The sequence below is a fragment of the Wolffia australiana genome, chromosome 5 (assembly GCF_029677425.1).
Source record: "Wolffia australiana isolate 7733 chromosome 5, ASM2967742v1".
NCBI lineage: Eukaryota > Viridiplantae > Streptophyta > Magnoliopsida > Alismatales > Araceae > Wolffia > Wolffia australiana.
Window position 1 is genome coordinate 8,613,525 of NC_135839.1, and position 21,593 is coordinate 8,635,117.

The 21,593-nt window shown below is 41.9% G+C and overlaps 2 protein-coding genes across 4 annotated transcripts in view; both read right to left on the reverse strand.

The window, feature by feature from the left end:
- Window positions 1-272: 272 nt before the first annotated feature.
- On the reverse strand, window positions 273-6,003 carry LOC144702964 (uncharacterized). Of its 3 annotated transcripts, none has more exons than XR_013581434.1 (5): window positions 5,622-6,003; window positions 4,252-4,682; window positions 3,009-3,055; window positions 2,229-2,930; window positions 273-373 (listed from the first exon to the last, which is right to left on the reverse strand). XR_013581434.1 is itself a non-coding variant. In XM_078574996.1 (4 exons), the coding sequence occupies exons 2-4, from the start codon at window positions 4,553-4,555 to the stop codon at window positions 2,433-2,435; spliced, it is 849 nt and encodes a 282-aa protein (XP_078431122.1). In that variant the 5' UTR covers window positions 4,556-4,682; window positions 5,622-6,003; the 3' UTR covers window positions 2,073-2,432. The 3 variants fall into 3 exon arrangements, 1 of the variants encoding a protein (XP_078431122.1); XR_013581433.1 differs by lacking the exon at window positions 273-373 and adding an exon at window positions 1,540-1,715; XM_078574996.1 differs by lacking the exon at window positions 273-373 and having other exon boundaries at window positions 2,073-2,930.
- A 2,430-nt stretch (window positions 6,004-8,433) lies between these two features.
- The window catches only part of LOC144702963 (chaperone protein dnaJ 10-like), a 37,150-nt gene continuing 23,990 nt past the window's right edge, over window positions 8,434-21,593 (reverse strand). The window contains exons 6-10 of the mRNA XM_078574995.1: window positions 17,690-17,819; window positions 9,860-10,018; window positions 9,232-9,404; window positions 9,076-9,156; window positions 8,434-8,639 (exon numbers count right to left, since the gene is read on the reverse strand). Coding sequence (XP_078431121.1) covers window positions 8,550-8,639; window positions 9,076-9,156; window positions 9,232-9,404; window positions 9,860-10,018; window positions 17,690-17,819 — 633 coding nt within the window. The 3' untranslated portion in view covers window positions 8,434-8,549. The remainder of the gene's footprint in view (window positions 8,640-9,075; window positions 9,157-9,231; window positions 9,405-9,859; window positions 10,019-17,689; window positions 17,820-21,593) is intronic.

Here is a 21,593-nt window from a genome sequence, read left to right on the forward strand (position 1 = left end):
ATTTATCGAACCTATATACAAATTGATTCTGGAGGGATAACTGAATATGGATTGAGCTGTGATATTGTACAGAGACAAGCTACAAATGAGCTGTGATAACTCCTGCTATACAAGGTACAAATGAGATTATCACCTGTTTCGTCAGCTATTGTGTATGTATTTTCTCTCATCGGCATGACACTCCCACAATGACTCAAGGTAATCAGTCACTCCAATTAGTAGTAATGCATTGAAAAATTATAAAAGAACTCCCACTTAGATATTTTAACTACCTTGGCCAATGACTTCTTTGCATCATCTTCCTTGAGCCATCTCGCATATTTAGAGAGGACAACACCTCTATAATCCCACAATCACCTTAAATGAATTATTGCTGCATCAAATTTGAAATACTGAGAACCCTGGGAATTCATTTGTACATAAACGAAATGTAATTGTTTATCCACAATGTTTTTAGTGTTTCAGGTCTAAGGATCACTTAACAATTTTGACTTTCCTTGAACTATTTTATAGTTGGGAGTAAACCTTTAAAAGGATTCATAAAAATGAATTCGATGCTCTTTTTCACTATGAGGACATGCAATCTTTCCATTATGTAACCACACAAACAACTAAAAGGTTTAACGTACTCATCAAATCAGTAGAACTAAATAGTGCTAATATATCCCAATATGTTGACTTCTGAGTATCCTATATATGTCTAGTTAAACTACATACTTAAAGATTAGAGATCGCTGCATAATGATTTCATAATTATTCATTTTTTCATTAAAACTATCAGTGGACTTCATTTTAAACACCAATAGTGGATTATATAAATATAACCTTATAAATAAAGCTTAAACGAGGCATGAAATCTTAAATGATTGGCTTTTTTGTAGGACACATTATCCATCTATGTATTATTTTAAAAATTATAATAATATAGCTCTATAGAGCATCAGACATTCCCATCACTAGGATCAACTAGGGAACCAAGACGATTCCGAAAGACTATTTCAATAAGCTAGCCAAATACTAGAAAAGGGAAGCAAGAGAAAAGTTCTGACATTCGAGATAACAGCACAAAAGTTAATTTTTTTAAAAGTGCTGAAAAAATAACCCCCTCCAAAGGAAACATCATAGGACAAATTTTGCAACTGCAGTCAGATTTCTCCAAAAAAAAGATGGAAAAGTGGGTGAACACAGAAAGAAACGAGGCGATTTAATTTTTCAAGCTAAGTTTCCAAGGCCAAGTGAAGACATCTCTGACCAAACTCTTTACGACTAGTTGATATCTCTGCTACGAAGTTCATTGAGTGTAAGCACTATGAAATTTTAAAGACATGAAGAAAACATATGTTACGGCATGATGCTAAAACATATGTCTTCGAGGTGCAATTAATAAGATATAAATAAATTTTATTCTGATTTTCACTCATAAAAATTTCCTGGATCAAAATCTTCCAGAGGAGAACACAACCTGAAAAGTGGGAATCCGGTTGACAGATGTGAAGATAATTTTCAGACATTACTTGAACATGAACATGAGCGAACAACTGAAGCCAGATCAGCAATGATCGAGCGCATTAACTTTCAAAGATCAATACAACAAACCTAAAGATGGAAAAATGGAGGAAATACAAAGATTGTTCTCCAAAAGGAATGACGAAAGAAGTATCTACATTTTATAGGTTCATAATCGTAAATAGGATGGCCATGCACAGAACACCCAACTGAACAACCAACCAAATATGTCAGGATAGAGAGCAAGAATATCAATAAAATAGTCCAAGATAAATCTCAAGAAAATGAAAAGAAATGATTACTCAACCACACATGCTTGAAAACACACACAAGGAGGCAGCTCCAACACGAAATGATTTTTTTTTTATCATAAATGTATTTTGCTACCAAACGTAGGCAAACGATGTATTTCTGCACTTAATCTACTGAAAACTGATAGGTATATTAATTGATCGAGACATGTATTTTTACAAAAATAGTTTGATGCACTGATTGACACAAATGTAGGTAGACAGATAAACACACATTTAGATAGATAGAGAGAGAGATGATCAAGAAGCATATAATGAAGTAGGAAACACTAGATACTGATTATACTGATGGGGTGTTCCCAGAACTGGTCCTTTTGAAAAGACAAATAAAAGGGTTGATGGCAGTAATATTACAGAAATATTTTCTAAAACAACCACATATTGCTAACTAGAAACCAGATTATTACTTACCACTGAGACCCAATATTTAACCTTCATCCTTAATCCATCAAAAAGCCCTCTTATCCTGCACTTCTGGTCAGGTAAAGCCCACGAAGCCCGGTTCAAAACTCGCCAAATCTATCACAGCTACACACTGAGAAGCCATTCGTTACAATCTTCCATCGCTTACCAGCCAGAGATAAATAAGATAGATGATCCCAAACTATATCAGGCTTATTTACTGAATCTTATCCCCAAAATTCTACCAGTAATTCCATTCTTTCTCTTTGGCAGGTCTCCCTTGTAAGAACCTCGATCCGAATTGATTTTCCTCTTTTGCCCTTCCCTCTCCGGCATAATGGGCTGACCTGAACAGATTGGACAAGGAGGGTCAAACTTGTCCTGCTCTGCTGTAACATTTTCCAAACAATCCGCGTGGAAAACGTGCCCGCAGCTCAATACACCCACCACGGGCGGCCCGCTACCAGTCAACGGAGACCGTGCGCCCGTTGACTTTTTGCAGATCCCACAACGTTGACATGAGTCTGTTGACTCGCAACGTGCCAGACAACTAGAAAGTGTTAGCTTTTCTACACTTGGATTCTCTGGGAGAGAACAACTCTGAGAGGAGGAAGACTCTCCTTTGCTGGCCGAGGCTGGCGATGATGGGTTTTTGATCGTCGGATGTTTCGGGATTTGATCGTTGGATATCTCCGGGTCTTGAATTTTTTCCTGCGTTTTATTTTAATAAAATTGATTATGTGCCGGATGTGAACGGAGCACTTGCTTAGGAGACGGGTTTTGACTAACCTTCACTGCTGAACTGTCCTTATGGTGTGATTGGATGGGATTAGAAGCTGCAGTTTAGATGAAATGGTGTTAATAATCGTCCACCAATTAACTCAAATGACAATTTACGATTTGAGTTTAAAAAGTTGACTTTTACATAGGGATTATTATCACAGGAACTCAGATCAACAGTTCAGATGATGTTTAAAGAAGTTAAGTTAAGATATATGTGAATTGGGAACTGAAACAAGTACTATTTAATTATGTTTTCTTCCCATGAGTACACGAAAATTAAGATTGGTAAATTAAGATATTTGTGAAGTATAAACGGAAATAATTAACATTGTTATGCATTCATCCCAAGAAATACACGTATTTTCAAATGAAAAGTAAAGAAAGATATAAGTTTCGTCATGGAGCAGGATCGATGGTCCAGATGGGTACTTCAGGAACATAAATTAGATGAATATGAAAGAAAACTGAAATAAATGATATTTAAGCATGTTTTCTTCTCACGACATATACATAAATTTCCGATGCAACTAAGTAAAGATAGATAAATTATCGTCAATGAACAGGATTAATGGTCCAGCTGATGTTTTGGAAACTTAAATTTATAGGAGTGTGAATTAGAACCAATGAAACCAATGACATTTAAGTACGTTTTCTTCCCACAAAATATGCAGAAATTTCAGATGCATGTATGTAAAGAAAGATAAATTTTCGTCATGCAACAGGGTTGATTGCCCAGATGATGTTTTGGGAACTTAAATTACGATAAATGCGAATTTCGAAGTGAAATAAATCGCAAGAAAATTTCAAAGGCAAGTAAAGAAACCTTACTGCCATGGAACATGACACTTGGTCCAGATAATGTTTTTACACGAATTAAAACACACTAAACGATGCTTTCTTCCCACAAATACACGACTTTTTCTGATGCAAGTACAGAAACCTTATTGCCAGAGAACATGATAATCACTCCAGATAATGTTTATACTAACTTCAATTAAAATTATAGTCAACTACAAAGGTAAACAAGAAACATTTGTCTGGGTCCTCTGCGTGGGCAATAGAGATCCTCCGATAATGCATGTGTAGACCAAAAAACTTTTTCGTCAAGGACTAGGATCGATGGTCTAGATGAAAGAAGGCAAAGCCAGCGTAGATCAGATCACCATCAGACAGCCGAGATTCATGAAACTCAAAAGGAGGAATATACAAATTGATAAGGTGAGATCAACCGAGAAGGATTAGGAAGAACCTGGTTTAGAACCTTCAGAAGTCAACAGTGACTCAGAATCTGTCACTGTTTTCTTAAACTTGGGGGAAGAAAATTTATCTTTTCCTGTTTCGCCACGGTTCTTAGTTTTGGAATCACTAACATTCTTCCGAATTCTGTGAGAAACAATGTGATTGCTGACTTGGGCATCTTCCACATGAGTCCGATTGTTCCGCTGAAGAGCCCACAGAGGAGAGAGTCCAACATTTCTGTGAGCTGACACTTGTGTCTCTCTTCTTTCTGAGAATTCTTGATTTCTTGACGCAACACAGCATTTGGCCCCCATTATCTTGCAGACTGAATTGATAATCTCGCTGAGATTGAATAATCAGGATGGCTGGATCATGTGTTGGGAATCAAAAAAACAAATATCCAGATTATGATTTCCCGATTCACGCAGTTTGTCGAATAATCTGAAAATGTTATCAGAATAATTGAATGAGTGAATGTTCCGTTTTAAATGATGCATGAAGGGAATTACAGGGAATAGAACACAACATCCCAATTAATTCGAATTTTCCTCTAGTCTGCAAATATAATCTCAAATATTAAGAACGTTTCAGAATAATTGATTGAAATACGAATAAAATGTCAAGAGCTATTGATTCGCCCTCTTAAATTGACAAATAATACGGATTAGAATCAGGTTACTCAGTCGGTATGGGAACAGAAAGCAGAGATTATTAGGTTGATCAGTGTTTTCGGTGTGATCTTCCCTCTTTTCTTCAAAAAAAAAAGGAAAGCAGAGTAAAATCCCAATTAAATCGGTTATACCCTTATTCTGTGAAATAAAGACACCTAAGAACATAAATGATGACACGGTAAAACAAAATCCTGCACCAAAGATTTGAGTGCGATAAATAGCAAGGAAAAGAAGACAGCCACGAAAAAAATTCAGTTTCAATAATTAACTCACACGGCCAATGATACTGGCGATTTTTCGAGAGATATATACTCACAGAAACGATTTTCATACAGTAGAAAAAAAGAAGCAATTTCAAAGTCGACAGATAGTAATCAAATCCATTCAACAATTAACACATACCTGTCGTCACGAAGACAGGTTTGTGTTAATTCAGTTTCCAAATTCACGGTTACGCTAAAAAACAGAAACATAATTCATTTTGAAATAAATCAAAGTCAACGCGGGGATCCAGAAGATGAAACACCAAAGGTAAAGACAATCATCCCCCAAAATCGAAAATATCGGATGAAAAACCAAGTCGACACATTCCAAAATAGAAATATTTCCAACAATCGAAGAAACTCCACAAAACAAATACAAAACATAGAAAAAACAGTTCACCAGACGCAGTTGCCGAATCAGAAGGCAGAAGAAGGACGATCCTCACCGATTGGAGTCGTCCGCGGTTTCATCCTCGGCCGTCAATCTCTCCGGCGAAGAGAAAAAGAAGACGAACAAGTCGCTGAAGAAAAAATCCGATCATCAAGGACGAGTCGAGATCTCGAACAGCATCATCTCCCAGTCCTGCACGAAGAAAGAGGATCGCGGAGATCACACGCCGCTTTCCCCGGAATCGTCGCGGCCATGGCAGTATCGATTCTCGCGTTCGAACTACGACACTCTCCAATAAGAACTAGAGAGATAGAGAGATAAAAGAGACTCAGGAGAGAGAGAGATTTAGAGAGAGAGAGAACGATATAGAGAGAGAGTAGAAAGAAACTGAGAGGGACAGACGTCGAGAGAGATATATAGAGAGAGAAGAGAGAGAGAGTAGAAAGAAACTGAGAGGGATAGACGTCGAGAGAGAGATTTAGAGAGAGAATAGAAAGAAACTGAGAGAGAGAGCGAGATAGAGAGAGAGTAAAAAGAAACTGAGAGAGCGGGATATAGAGAGAGAGAGTAGAAAGAAACTGATAGAGACAGAGATATAAAGAGAGAGAGCGAGATAGAGAGAGAGGGTAGAAAGAAACTGAAAGAGAGATATAGAGATAGAGAGAGAGAGTAGAAAGAAACTGAGAGAGAGAGATATAGAGTGAGAGAGAGAGCGACATAGAGAGAGAGACTAGAAAGAAACTGATAGAGACAGAGATATAAAGAGAGAGAGCGAGATAGAGAGAGAGGGTAGAAAGAAACTGAGAGAGAGATATAGAGTGAGAGAGAGAGCGAGATAGAGAGAGAGAGTAGAAAGAAACTGAGAGAGAGATATAGAGTGAGAGAGAGAACGAGATAGAGAGAGAGAGAGTAGAAAGAAACTGAGAGAGAGATATAGAGAGAGAGAGAACGAGATAGAGAGAGAGAGCGAGTAGAAAGAAACTGAGAGGGATACACGTCGAGACTCGAGAGAGAGATTTAGAGCGAGAGAGATAGAGAAAGAGAGTAGAAATAGACCCAGGAGAGAGATTTAGAGAGAGAGAGAGAGCGAGATAGATAGAGAGAGAGTAGAAAGAAACTGAGAAAGATAGACGTCGAGATATATACGTATAGAGAGAGAGAGAGAGAAAGATGGAGAGAGAGAGTAGAAAGAAACTGAGAGTTATAGACGTCGAGAGAGATACATAGAGAGAAACTGAGAGAGGGATAGATAGAGATATATAGAGAGGGAGAAGAGAGGATAGATAGAGATATATAGTGAGGGAGGAGAGAGAGAGATAGGCAGAGATGTAGAGAGAGAGAGAGAAGGGAGACAGAGATAGACAGATATATACAGAGGGAGAAGAGAGAGAGAGATAGACAGAGATATATACAGCGGGAGAAGAGAGAGAGAGAGAGATAGACAGAGATATAGAGAGAGGGAGAAGAGAGAGAGATACACAGAAAGATATAGAGAGAGATGTACAGAGAGATACGCATAGAGAGAGAGAGACAGAGAGATATACTGAGAGAGATGGACAGAAAGATATACATAGAGAGAGAGACAGATAGATATAGAGAGAGATATACGTAGAGCGAGAGATCAACAGAGATAGTCTAAGAGAGATAGACAGATAGATATAGAGAGAGATATACGTAGAGCGAGAGATCAACAGAGATAGTCTAAGAGAGATAGACAGATAGATATAGAGAGAGATATACGTAGAGCGAGAGATCAACAGAGATAGTCTAAGAGAGATAGACAGAAAGAGAGCGACCAAGAGAGATAGAGAGATACTGAAAGAGAAAGATAGAGAGAGATATGGACAGCGAGACTAAGGGAGGTAGAGAGAGACAGAGAGAGATACAACGAGAGAGGCAGAAAGAGAGAGAAGAGAGAAAAGAGAGTTAAGAGAGAGAGAACTAGAGAGGGACAGAGAGAGACGGAGGAGAGAGATAGATAGTTAAGATAGAGATAGAGGAGAGAGAGAGAGAGAGAGAAGAGTCCTGACGCTTCGTCTCAGCCCAGTGTTACGTCACATCTGACGGAGTAACTGATGTCCAGACTCCAGAATCAGCGAACATATCGAGAGACTCTCCCTCTCTCTCTTAACTCTCTGTCCTACCCTCTCTCTCTCTGCCACGTCGGATTGTCCGCTCTCTCTTAACTCTTTGTCCCACTCTCTCTCTATGCCACGCCGGATTGTCTGTTCTCTCTCTTTACTCTGTCCTACTCTCTCTCTGCCACGTCGGATTGTCCGACCTCTCTCTTAACTCTGTCCTACCCTCTCTCTGCCACGTCGGATTGTCCGACCTCTCTCTTAACTCTGTCCTACCCTCTCTCTGCCACGTCGGATTGTCCGTTCTCTTAACTCTCTGTCCTACTCTTTCTTTGCCACGTCGGATTGTCCGCTCTGTTCTCTGTCCCACTCTCTGCCACGTCAGATTGTCCGCTCTCTCTTCTGTCCCTCTCTCTGCCACGTCGAATTATCCGTTCTCTTTCTCTTAACTCTCTGTCCTACTCTCTCCGCCACGTTGGATTGTCCTCTCTTAACTCTCTGTCCCACTCTCTCTCTGCCACGTAGGATTATCCCGCTATCTCTCTATTAACTCTGTCCCACTCTCCCTGCCACGTAGGATTATCTGCTATCTCTCTCTTCAATGTCCGTCCCTCACTCTCTCTACATGCATCAGAGAGCTTTCTCTCTCTCTCTCTGACTAGGCCGCTACGTGACAGTTGGACCGCCCACGCAAGAGCCATTCTCTCTCTGCCATGTAAGACAGCCGGCCGCATTAATGTGGGGCCCACAAAACCGGCCCCACCTCGGACCGGCAGGCAGTCCACGTCATCGAGATCAAATGAATTAACTTAGACAATAATGGCAATTATTGAGCCCCTTCATATCTCTTGCAAACGAGAGGCCAGGAATGAACCAAAAGTCAACGGTGGGGTCCAGTCAACGCTTCAAGAGGTCGCCCCCGCAGCCGTTGTCGGGACACCAGTAGTCTGGTCGACCCGCAAGCTGCTGTCCCTCCTGTACACCGATTTGACACCCTACCAAGAGAAAAGTCAACTTCTTTGACCGGCATAAGCATTAAAAGGTCAACCTAAAGTTATGCACTCACATGAAGTCATCAACTTTATGTTGAAAAGTCAATCCCACAATTCATGAATCCCAAAGTTCATTTCATGAGTTGGCATAAAATGAAACAGTTAAGAAGACGAGTTTGATGTTTACCAAATTAAAATGAAAATTCAACATCATAGAAAGGAGGTCAAATGAAGTCAATCGGATGAAATTGGCAGGGAAATACACCGTTGACTTTTCATGAAAAGCCAAACGCAATGAAATGGATAAAATGAAAATTCAACATCATAGAAAGGAGGTCAAATGAAGTTAATCGGATGAAATTGGTAAATAGAGCGTTGACATATAATGAAAAGTCAAACACAATGAAATAGATAAGATCATGACAGTATTATTGATTACCTGGAATATAGTACCCAACTTTCGTAGGGCTTTGGCTCTTCGTTTCAGGACATCCTTCGGAACGGAGCCGTCTCTCAGAACCTGTCAAGCAGTAATAAATAGTAAGGCTCGTGGACGGACGACCGACAACGGGTTATAGAAGACGAGAAAACTTACAGAGCCGCACACACGTGAAAGCGTTGACTCTATATCTAGAACGTTGACTTTCCAGAAGGAGTTGATCATTTCTTCTTTTTTTTCTTCGAGCTGCTTGACCAGGTCTTCAGTGCTGACTTCACTTTGCTGTAGCACTTTCACTTCTTCTTGAATTTGCATTAAAGAGATTGCGCCTGAATTCATAACCAAAAGGGGCTGCTTCAAAATAAATTCATTTAATGTTGAAATACTTCAAACAAAAAACAGAAAAACATGAACCAATCATACATAATGGATTTTAGAAGCCAGAGAATCCTCTGTTCTATTTTTTTCTTACTTTTCTTATTCTAGAATCTTCTGGAACTAAAGAGTCTTGAATCTTTGCACTCACAAGTAACCCTATAAATATCGGGGGAGACCATGTGAGAAAGGATAGAATTTTGCCTCGTTCCTCAAACCCTAGCTCGTGAGGAACTGTATCATAAGTGCCGCAAGGAGAGGTTGTAGCTCAAAAAGAGATTTATCAATGGCTAGCAGACTTTTTTTTTTAGTTTTTTGTCATCAGTACAAAAGATTTAATTTATGCCTTCACATAATTTGATTATAAGAAATCTGCAAAAATATAAAAAAAAAACTAAAATTAAACTACCTGCTGCTGCATTGACTTGTGACTTTATGAAATGACCTTTGTCTCGAACCCACTCGGCAACGAAAGGAACTCCCATGAATAACTTGCTCTTGCCAAGTTCTTTAGCGGCTTGTCTTGAATAGATATATCCAATAGTGTGCAGCATAGCCTCCCCAAACGCTGAAAATTCCCATCAATATGATCAGCAAGACAAAATGTCCAACCAGAAATCTACGACTTTGCTTGTATCACACTGCAGAATTAGGGAGTCGCACATCAGGATCACGACAACATGTGACGACGACATCAACATTAACAGAAAGATGGCGAAATCAAGATGATGGAATCACTGTCAACCAGCAGCAACAGTTTCCATCCACAGTTTATAAAATTTGCCATCGTTCAAATTGACATTGCGCAAGTCCAGCCCAGAGTCTCTCCCCATGCAAGTGTCAATAAAAAAAGTAGCGATTGTCTGCCGCTAGTCCTGTTGGGGGTATCTCTCTCGGCCATTTGTTGTCCTCCCCAGGAAGCATCGCCACTCGCCACAAGCCAGAGCGACCATTGTTTCTGCTTTACGCTGGTACTGCCGATCACCATTTCTCTCCTCCGCACAGGAGAGAGCATCAAAATGACCAACAAAATGATATTTTTCTCCATAATTCCAAGACCTGGTGAATAAAAACACGATAATTCTAAACAAGATGTGCCAATAAAATACACAAACTCGTCCTGTGATGACGACAATGTCATGGTAGTTGCCTATTTGTCTACATCATCCATCGACATCATATAGGACATTTGACTGTCATCTTCCTCATTGTTACTGTCATCAGAGGCAGACGACATTGACAGAAGACGGACGGTGACTGCTGGTCCCTATCTAGACGTGTAGGGATTTTATTATTGGGAAATTCTCACAAAATGACGTTTCTATTGGTAAGTGAACAATGAAAAGGCTAAATTTATTTAATATGTTTATTGCACAGTAACCCATGGGCTAGACAAATGTAAAGGATACATGCTTAACTTATGCCCAAGGGTGGAGAGGACCAGGTAGAATGGACGACCCCAGCGTAGGACTGGGCACTTCTGTCATTGATGAATATAGTTCTCATTAAAACACCCAAAGTCTGATAGGAACCTCCCTAGTCCTATCAGAAAAGCCCGCTAAAAAGACTCAAACGGCCTCTTTATATAGTTTGGAGAAACATATCAAATAATTTGGTGAAGAGTACATCCTCTTCACAATGCCGCTTGGTATAGTTTGTGATGGTGGGTAAGGATGGACGGTCAGTCAAATGATATGCTTGACCTTGAGATAGGAGGGTGATCTGGACATACTTGCTTCATTGATAGAGGTTATGCCAAGAAAAAAACATTTCTAGAAGGCACTTGATGACGGGTACGCCATTTCCCCCCAAGTGGGTAGGTATAGCACTTGTTTCACTACCAGGTGCCTCTTCTTCCTTAGCCATATTGATAACGGATGAAGAATTGATCCTCAAGATACTGAAATGTTGTTATCGGAAAATGGAGATGTTTCCTTTATTTTATCTTATTGTAATTAACCCATCAGAAATCCGATTCTGATCTGATCCGTCATATTGGATCTTGGAGACATAATGCATTGTAACCTAGTATATATATAGTGGGGTTGAACGTGAATGAATCTAGAAGCATTTTCTTTTCTGTTTTTCCTCTTTAGCGCTTGGAGCAGCTACAGTCACAATGAGTGACAGAGAAGAAAGACCAAGCTCGGGGAAGACTCAAAGTAGTTGCAGGAGTCAAGAGTCACACAAGGAGTGTGACAAAATGACCCAGATCATTTTTCTAAGTTTCCCAGACCCATTATGGTCTGATGGCCTTAATGTTCTGCATTGGGGACAGAACATTGAGATATATTCCTCCCAGGAGGATACTGAAGTAACTACAAACTTCAACAGATGAGTGATTCCAGTTCCAGAAAAATATCAAGAAATTACCTAGCATGGGAATGTATCCAATAATTGATGAGGGAAGATCCACGAACAATAAAGCAGGAGAGTGAAGTCCAGAGAGAGAGAGAGAGAGAGAGAGGGTGGGGAGACGAGACAAATCACTCGCCTCTTTCCCTGAGGTGGAAGACCTCCCATGCAGATCCTTGTCGTCATGAACAAACTTCAAGAATCCCCTATGATAATTTAGTTCCTCTTACTTATTGGCAAGGATCTCCACGTATTAGTCGCCTTACATGTTGCCTGATGTGAAACCAATGGGGTGGCTTCTCTTTTTCCTCTTCTCCAGGCAGGTCCGATGGAGACCTGCATCACATTGAACTCATTCTAGAAGGAAAGGACCTTTCGGACCATATGTATATAGTTGCCGGTCCTGCTGAAAAGGGCTACAGGGTCCAGGAGAGAGAAGATGTCCTTGTTAAAACCTGGCTGTTGAGTAGTGTGGCATGAGAGGAGTATATTTTTTTTCTGCTTAAAACAGGTTAAGCAATCTGGGATCATGCACATAGAGGGAGCTTGAAAGGACAAGACTGGCACACTTACAGCCTATTAACAAAAGTGGCCAGTCTGGTGCGAAGAGAGAAGACAGTGACAGCATACACCAACCAACTGCAAGCTATTTGGAGAGAAATTGACTATTATTGCTCAGTGAAAAATTCAAATTTGAGAAGAGAGAGGGTATGCCTTGAAGGACAGAATCTACAAGTTTCTGACGGGTTAGAGTATGCAATAAGAGGTAGCGAGAAGCCAACTTTTGAACAGGGAGAAGTTACCTGACATAGAGGAGACTATCAAACATCTGCATGAAGAAGAGAATAGATTGGGAGTAGTGTCTGAACTATCTACCGAGGAGAATGGCACATGTTTGATAACTAAGACTGCGCAACAAAAGCAGCAGAAGCAGCAGCTGCCTCAGGTTGATCAAAATACTAAAACAGTGGCAACCAGGAGAGGGACTGTTCTGCAAATATTAAAAGAGGAATCACAATATTGACCGGTGCTCACACGGTTTGGGCCAGCCAGCCACTCTCAAGGATGAAGGTGACATCTGAACTGGCTTTTTGGGACTCGGCACAGAATTGCGCGGGAAGAGGAAACAAGGACGGTGGCCGAGCTCTAGCGGTGTTGTGGGCCATCTGGTTACATAGAAACGAGGTGTTGTTCAGAGGAAGAAGGGCTTCTACAGATGGAGTAATACATGAAGCAGAAGGAATTAAGACAGTATGGTCCTCCCAAGCAACGGATGAAGGGAGATATTGAAGATGTTTGAAGATGATTGAAAGGATGGTATAGGGCCTCTATGGTCCAAATGGGAAGTTCACCGATTCATTGGGTGTTCATCCCTTGTTATAGTTTCTAAAAAAAACAATATTGACCGGTGCTGGAAGTGGCACAGGAAACTTCGTCTAATCCAGGCCAATGCAATAGCCTCTATAAAAGGAGTAAAGGACGACTGTGAAGTCGGGGTCAGACAAGCAGAAACTGTCACAGAAAACTCCAGGGATGAGATAGAAAGCCCGACAGAGGAAGTTGAAAGCCTAAAAAAAAATGCTTAGCTCTACGTCACTGGTTAAATCAGGGGAACATTTTGTATCTTCTGCCTTCTTATCATGTCACTTACAAATGGATTGGGTAGTCGACAAGGGTGCAACGGACCACTTCACTACCCCCCAATCAGTCTTCTCCCATTACGTTTCTTGTTATTCTCAGAGAATGGCGATTTACTACAGGAGTAGAAATTCTCCGTGTTATAGGAATTGGCTCAGTCTTTACCAAACTGATACGGTCCCTATAAGGATGTATGAAAGAAGAAAGAGAAGAGGACAGAAAGATAGGGGCCAGCTGGCACTGAGCTGGCAAAATAACTAACAGTTTCTTGAATAATAGTTTAGAAAGGAAATAAAGAAAGTGGAGGTTATAAATAAAGGTGACGGGAAGGAGAAAGGGCACAGAGGCTTTGTTGTTTTCTGGGAGCTGGGTATTCTTGAGGAGAGAGGGCTGCATTCGGCATGAGTCTCTTCAGGGGTCGTGGCTGCAGAGAAGAACGAAGACGACGTCGGGGTGTTCTTACAAGAGAAGGAACAAGAGCGTGGATATTCTGTAAGTCCAATTTACAGCATTTTTTTTTACCAATTCGATACAGAGCGTATCACAAACCCGATGATTTCTTCAGGACGTCCTGCACATGCCAAAGTTTAAAACAGAACTTATATCTCCGCAAAGGCTGGTAAAATATTAAATGCTCGTCATTACTGGATTCTGATGGGTGGTTTATATTTGACAAGGTCTTCAATGAAAGGATTGAATCAGTTAAGCTAAAGAATGGACTCCTGCAAGTTGAAGATGATCATGGGGGTGCTATGTTGGTGGGAAACCCTAAGCTGGAGTATGAAAGAGAAAGAACCAGAGAAGTTGAAGATGATCAAGTTTCTACATTATTGTTTTGGACATCTATCTTTTCATATTTTGGGAGACTAGTCTCGTCTTTTGTTGAGCCCTGTGATGTTACTAAACTATTTTGTGATTCATTTCAGTATTGGAAGCATAGAAGTAGCTCACCCTTAATGCTTTTCTACAGTGATGTATTGGGGCCATATGTTTTTTGAAAAAAATATGGGGGCCATATATAACTCCTATAGACAGGAAATGGTGGTTCTTGATTCTGATTGATGACTGCACGCGGACGACGAGGGTACATTTATTTAAAAGAAATCAGAAGTTCACAGGTTGATACAACATTTTTTCATAATGGTCAAGAATTAATATGTTGTCCCATTCACGAAATTTTGCTCAGTAACTCCAGAGGCTATTTCAACACTACATTGTCTAGAGTTTCCCTGGATCATGGAGTTATACATGAATCTTCATGCGCAAATACCCCACTGCAGAATGGGATGGTAGAGACAAAAATTGGGCTCTTAGTGTGATACGGGGCTCACTCATACATACCTGGAAAGGAAGAAGAAGCAAAGTCTTCATCTCACACGTGCCACGTCAAATGAGACACAAGAAGAAGAATAGACCGGAGCCCCTCCAATAAATAAAGGAAACGAGGGATGCCTTGAGATCTTGGAAAATCAGAAGCAGTAGCTTGGGCTGAGTGGGCTATCCTCCCTTTCAGAGTAATAGGTGAGCGATCTGCTTCGTCTGTTGAGTTCCATCTCCTTCATTTCATATCTCTCTCTAGCATCATTCTTCCATCGTCTTATTTGAGAACAGAAGTGATATTCTTGGAAATCTCTGGTATTATCTTGAATTTCTAATTACAATTACTTCTGCCCATTTCTACATCGATATAATCCAGGAAACATATCATAGTGTCTACCGCCCCAACTTTATTATTTCATTGACAGATCCCTTCTCACTTCTAGTCAGACACTCTGCTGACTTCAGCATATCTAATCAATCGGCTACCATGTAAGAAGCTGGAGTTTCAAAGCCTGGAAGAACTAATGTCTAAATATTTCCCAAAGATGACAACACACTCCAACCTTCCACATTAAAATTTTGAGTGTACAGCAAATGCACATGTTCATAGTCCGGGTATGAAACTGTCACCAGATCTCTTAAGTATGTTTTTTATGGCAAAAATGGCAATCAAAATGGACAATTCAACCTTCTGCTATCTTCTTGAAAGAAACTCTTTACCAAATATCGTTTTAAACCAGAACAAGATAGGGAGTTATGATCATTTGGACAAGGTGAATATACAAACGCTGAATGCTAGATACAAGGAAGGATCTAGCTATCCTTCCTTCTGGATGCAGGCTCCTTGTTAAGACCCTGTGAGATCTTGGAATAAAATGGTATAAGAAAATCCCAAACCTTCAAGTGGTCGATCAAATGTCAGAGGAAAATGTAGGTACGTCACTGGAGAAACGAACATACAACTGTCTCTGGCTTTCACTGTCAGAGAATCAGAAAGGAAAGGAAAGAACAATAGATTGGAGAAGGCGCCGGATCAGTCCTCTCCTCCAGATCGCGATTGCAATACCGCACTCCAGCCCACTCTGGTCGTACAACTTATTCATTCGCCTCTTAACTCGAGCTGCCTCCTTTATATAGAGTCTAATAACCCTTTGTCAACTACGTTTGACTTTCCATGTGTCATTCTACGTTATTGGGACAATAAAGCTTCCTTGCATGGTTACTATGACATGAACGGGGATGGTTCGTATCACTCCTCTTCAGCCTTTTCACTCTTGTTGAACTGGACCTCAACTGTTTCTTAACTCGATGCCTGGTGCCTATTCCCTTGACTTTATTTGTAGGCTCATTGGCCCCTTATTCTTCTTAAGCTGACTTGGATCTGCTTCTTTTATTTGCTCATCTTTGATATTTTTTCGAAATGAACACATCCATTTTCTCTGCTATTCTCCAACCCAGAAAGGGTTCAAATGTTATCACCCTGGAAATGGTAAGTTCTTTATCTCCTCTGATGTAACCTCTAATGAAAAAGATATGTTTTATGCTTCCCAAAAGAATAGCAACCTTATGGTGAGTCAACTTGAGATAACGATGAACCTGAAGTACATGGATTACATTTTCCTATAACCGTTATGGCTAGCTATGAGAAGTTGACTCCTTCATATCGAACATTTATCTCCCAGCTCTAGGAAGCAGTCATACCAAGATCTGAGGAAGCGGCAATGAAAGATTGTAAGTGAAAGAAAGCCATGGAGCTGGAAACTGAAGCATTGGAACAGAATAATACCTAGGAAGTGTTTACCATTGCACAAAATGGAAAAAATTTCAGGCGTAAGTGGGCATATGCCATCAAATACAACCTGGATGAGTCACTGGAGAGCTATACAGCCAGACTTGTAGCAAAAGAATACTTAATCATGCGAAACTGACTACAGGGAGACATTTGCTCCTGGAGTAAAATTGAACAATGCCTGTATACTGATAGGTGTGGCAGCAAAATTGGGGTGGCAATTACTGTTGTTTGATGTAAAGAATGCATTTCTCCATAGAGAATTGTCTGAAATTTTCATGGAACTGCAACTTGGGAATCCTAATTAGACAAAAGAGAGGAAAGTATGCTGTCTGAAGAAAGCACTATATGGCCTGAAGCAATGCCTGCGTGCATAGTTCGGAAAATTTTCTCTTGCTATGAAAGACCTGGGATATGGACAAATCACAGGGGATCATACTCTGTTCCTCAGCCAAAACACCTCAGGAGTGGTGGTAGCCCTGATAGTTTATGTTGATGATATAATTATTACTGGCAATGATGAAGAGGAGATTCATCACTTGAGCACTCCACAATACGAGTTGCCTGCATCTTATGGGCAAGTCAAAGATTGGTACTTCTCCTCCGATAGATCTATGAGTTTTTATACGTGAACAAGATAAGGCAAGGGTTCGCAAGATGAACGTTGCATAGAAAGAGTGTTTCAGTAGAGTGGGTGTCCCTGGAAAGGATAGAGATTAGGCAGAGTGGACATAGTTGGTATGCTATACAATTCTTACTTTAACCTATCATAACAGCAAGAAGAGATAGTGCAAAGCCCCACATTACTCAGAGCCTGCACTTGTGGATTCAAATATGTGATATTTTTTTGAAAGATGGATTAAAATATGTGATAGGCGTGACTAGAGCCTATAAAATTTTATATAACTATTTATGTATTTCTATTCCGGTTTTTAGACCATTTTTTGCCAGATAGAATACAAGTTTCTGTTTTCTCGCCTCTTCTGCCCTTCTGCTTCCCAAAGCTCCCTTCATGGAGATCTAAAGTGTCCCATACTGGCTTCAAGGAGGCTTGCTGTGAGGATTGGATCTTACTTTCCCTGTTTTTCTGTTCCACACTCTTTCAATATACAATAAAAATAAAGATCAAGGATTTACCAGCTTGTGATAGACGATGAGCTTCAGAGTCTGCCCATGAAATAAACTCATTTCTATTTCCTGCAACAAATGGTTGAATGAGGTCTTTAAGTTTCTGAGATAGTTTCTCTTCCCTCTCCTGCTGTAACATCTGCATTTATCAAAAGAAAAAAACATTAAACGGAATGTAAGAAAGTAGTTCAGATGAATCCCAAGATAAATCTTAGTGATTTGAAATTATATAGATTTCACAAAAACTGATCGGCCAATAAATGTAAAACCTCGTAAATAATCCAAAAGGTAATATATCAACGTAGGAACATAAGAGATCATGAAAATGATATCTCATTCAGAATCATGCAAATAGAACGGATACCAAAAAAGTATAGCCAAAAAATAAAGTGTACAGTTCTTCTACACAGAGCTCAAGGCAGGTTTGTTAGTACTAGAATTGATTTCACAAATTCCCCTAGATCGTATTGTTTGGGATAGTCCTTTGGGGCCTAAAGGGGCATATTGGTGACATTGTATCTCACTCTATCTTTCTTTTCTCGGTAGTTCAGGTTTAGGCTGCTGGGCATCTGTAGAAGAGATCAGATAACCTTGTAGAGGCAGCTCATTCTAATGAAAAGTTTATTCAAGATTTGGATAACATCTCTTTTCACTTCTGAGGGAAACAGCTGTTCCGAAGAATTCTTCTCATTTTTTATGCCATAATCCTGTTCTTGTAGTCGCCAGTTCCAATTCACTCATAATGGAAAGCTGGTAAGAGATTTATTTAGGATCCTCCTGAACTTTTCCCATCATTATACTCTATATCCATTGCTAGCTGACTCATTGATATAAGAGGTTGTTGAAGATTTCGTGTACTTTAAGGAAGAACCTCGTGGATTGTATCTTAGACAGCATATTAGGCTCAGTTTTATAGTTTGTGCTAGTGTTATGTAGCATGTGAGCCTCATGGGCTACACACAGCTTGAGGCATTATACAACCATTATATTTGACCGTTTTAACTCATATTCGGTTGTGAATTATCCAGCCCAATACTCTCCTGGATATATCCATTTCATTTGGAGTAGAAAAGTGAGCCATTTTTATCTTTTCTGTCTGCTATTCTTCCTTCCTGCATCGACAGCTAAAATATCACTTTGGAAACTAATCTTCCCGGGAACTCATGAACCTAAAAGAAGGGTTCAGTATCTGAATATTGATCAGTGTTCAAGGACCTGACAAACTTTCTCACACATTTACCATAGAATGTTGATGAGAGCACACACCTCCGCAGATAAGAGCCAGAAATCAAAGTTGAGATAGAGAGGTAAATATCAAATGACACAGGAGAAACAAGATTGATTGGGGATCTAACGACTGGCCATTTCCGAACGGCCGGCGATCTCGCGACCTGCCAGCGCCTTAGCGACCGGCCGGCGCCTTCGTGATCAGCCAGCGATCCCTCGACCGGCCGGCGCCTTCGCGACCGGCGACTGCATGACCTACCGGCATCTCACCAATAGACCATTTCCTGTCTTGGCTTGATGGCGAGTTTCTGATTGTGAGCTCTTGATCGCGAGATCTTGATCGCGACCAAAGGTGGATTGCGAGTTCCTGACCTCGACCTCGGGATCAAACGGGAAGGCCGGCGACCTCGCGATTTTTCGGAAGACCATTTTGGCAGAGTTGTGAGACTTATGCGATCTAGCGACGACTTTGCGACCGACCGACCACCTACCATGAGCTTCGCAACCTACCAGCGAACTCGCAACCAGGCAGTAGCTTTGCACCAAGATGTCTACTGGCGACCTCGAGACTTAGCGATTGATGGTGGTTTTGCGACTGAGCAGCCGACGACCTTGAGGTCTAGCAATCAACGACTGTCTCCACTGCGTACGGGAGATCAGCAACCCCGGGAATTCCAGTCCAACGACCCAGCGTTTCTTGGTGATGAGATGCGGCAAGAGCGACATCACGCGAGCGCGTTTGGGGAAAGGAGAGCTCACGAGAGGGAGAGGTCGTGGGGAAGATTGCGACGATGGGGAAAGGATGGCGCCAGATCACAATCGAGATTGATGAGGAGGGCCGAAGAGACACCGGTGCGGCGAGTGCAATCGCGCCAATGGGCATATAGGACCGCATGATCAAGTGAGAGGGCGAGACCATGGACAAGGAGGCTCGATCACGTCTGAGGATGAGAGATGTTGGGCGACGAGGAAGGAGGAGGACTTGTCACGTTCCGTGCGACCTCGCGATCTCTCGAGACAGACAGGAGACTTTACCACAAGGTCGGGAGAGGAAGTTGGCCAAATGGAAGGGAGTTTTTGCGATCAAGGGAGAACTTCCACTATGCGCGTCCACAATATCAAGAAGCCGAAGAAAGGGGAAGGAGCCAAGGTTGCAACAAAAGCTTTGGGGCGTACCCGCCTCGCAATCTTCCCAGAGGACGCGAGAGAGATGTTGTACTTCGCGCACAGACACGAGAGGGAATCCGAAGGCGAGCTAGAAGCAACCACCGGAGGGTAAATTAGATTACATTGCAGTGGGTGGGATCCGCGAAAGAGATACCGTCACGGAAAAGAGACGTCCGAAGTGTAGCGCCACAAGCAGATCCCGTGGAGGGCCGCACGCAAAATGAAAATCCCGCACAAGAGCACCCCACCAACAATGCCGAGGGGGGGAAATGCCGAAAAGACGACGACAAGCCTATCCGGTCGTATGCAACTGCCGTAAAATTTGGGGAAGCACACACACTGCAAGTGGAGGAGATTGACGGATGGGTGGTGGTGGGACCAAGGAGACGGAGAAACCGGCACCCCCCCCCCCGCCCCCCCGCAGAGAGAAAAAGCAGAAAGTACAGAAGCAAGTTACAAATGTCTGAGAAGTGGACACAGAGCGAGGGAGTGTCGGGGAAGCGTGGTATGCCTCAAATGTAAAGGGGTAGGACATCAGAAAGCTGAATGCGCGGGGAGAGATAGAGAAGATGCCAAGACTCAAATTTCCGTCATCGCGAGGGGCAAGACAGCCCCCCAACCAGCGACTCAAGCCTATTTGCCGCCTAACAATATGAGCAGACAGCAGGGGGCCCGCATGGGTTGCCTAATTGGAGAAATCACGAAGGGAGCTCCTTCGCTATTAGAGGTACATCGGGGGCAGCTGGAAAAATTTACAACCCTGGATAAACCTGAAGTATGGCTCCTCGACTGCGGACAGTTCTTCCTGAGGGGGATCTCCATGGCAGCCTACATAGAGGCAATAGGCTGGGAACAGGTGGTTGGAGATGGAAGGCTTAAATGGCGTCCGGTACTGCCAGGGGACGGATCGGCCAGGAGACCTACTCACATATCCATCATTGTAGCCCGTGGCATCCCTATGGGGCATCAGATAGGGTAGGCGCTAGTCCGTCCTTTGGGCACCCTAAGGCATATCATATCTGACGGTTTGGAGTCCGATGACCCCAACATCGTGCTTCTAGAAGTGGAAGGGAGACACGCATCATCCCCACCACCTATTCTAAACCTATGGGGCCCGGATGGCATTTTTGAAATCAGAATCGCCACTATACCACCCCCGCCGCCACCACCAATGGGGGGAATACTGGGCAGTGAGACGATAAAGTATTCAAAGGCGCTCCACCAAGAGGGAGAGACGTCTAGCGCAAAGGACGTCATAGTCAATCTGGGCTGTCTCCAATCAGCTGCAATCGTGGAGACGGAAGACAACCAAACGGATGGAAATCGACGGGTTGATATTGACACAACACGCGACCAAATTTCCGCTCAGGGGCAGCAGAGGCCTGAGTCTAAGGTCACGGTGGAGACATCACAAATCAAGGCAAGGATGGGTGACGAGACCAAGTGCCCGGACACGATGACCCACGCAGAGGAGGCAGTGGAAGGGTTACCCCCTCAGGGCGAGGCTAAATCGGGAGAG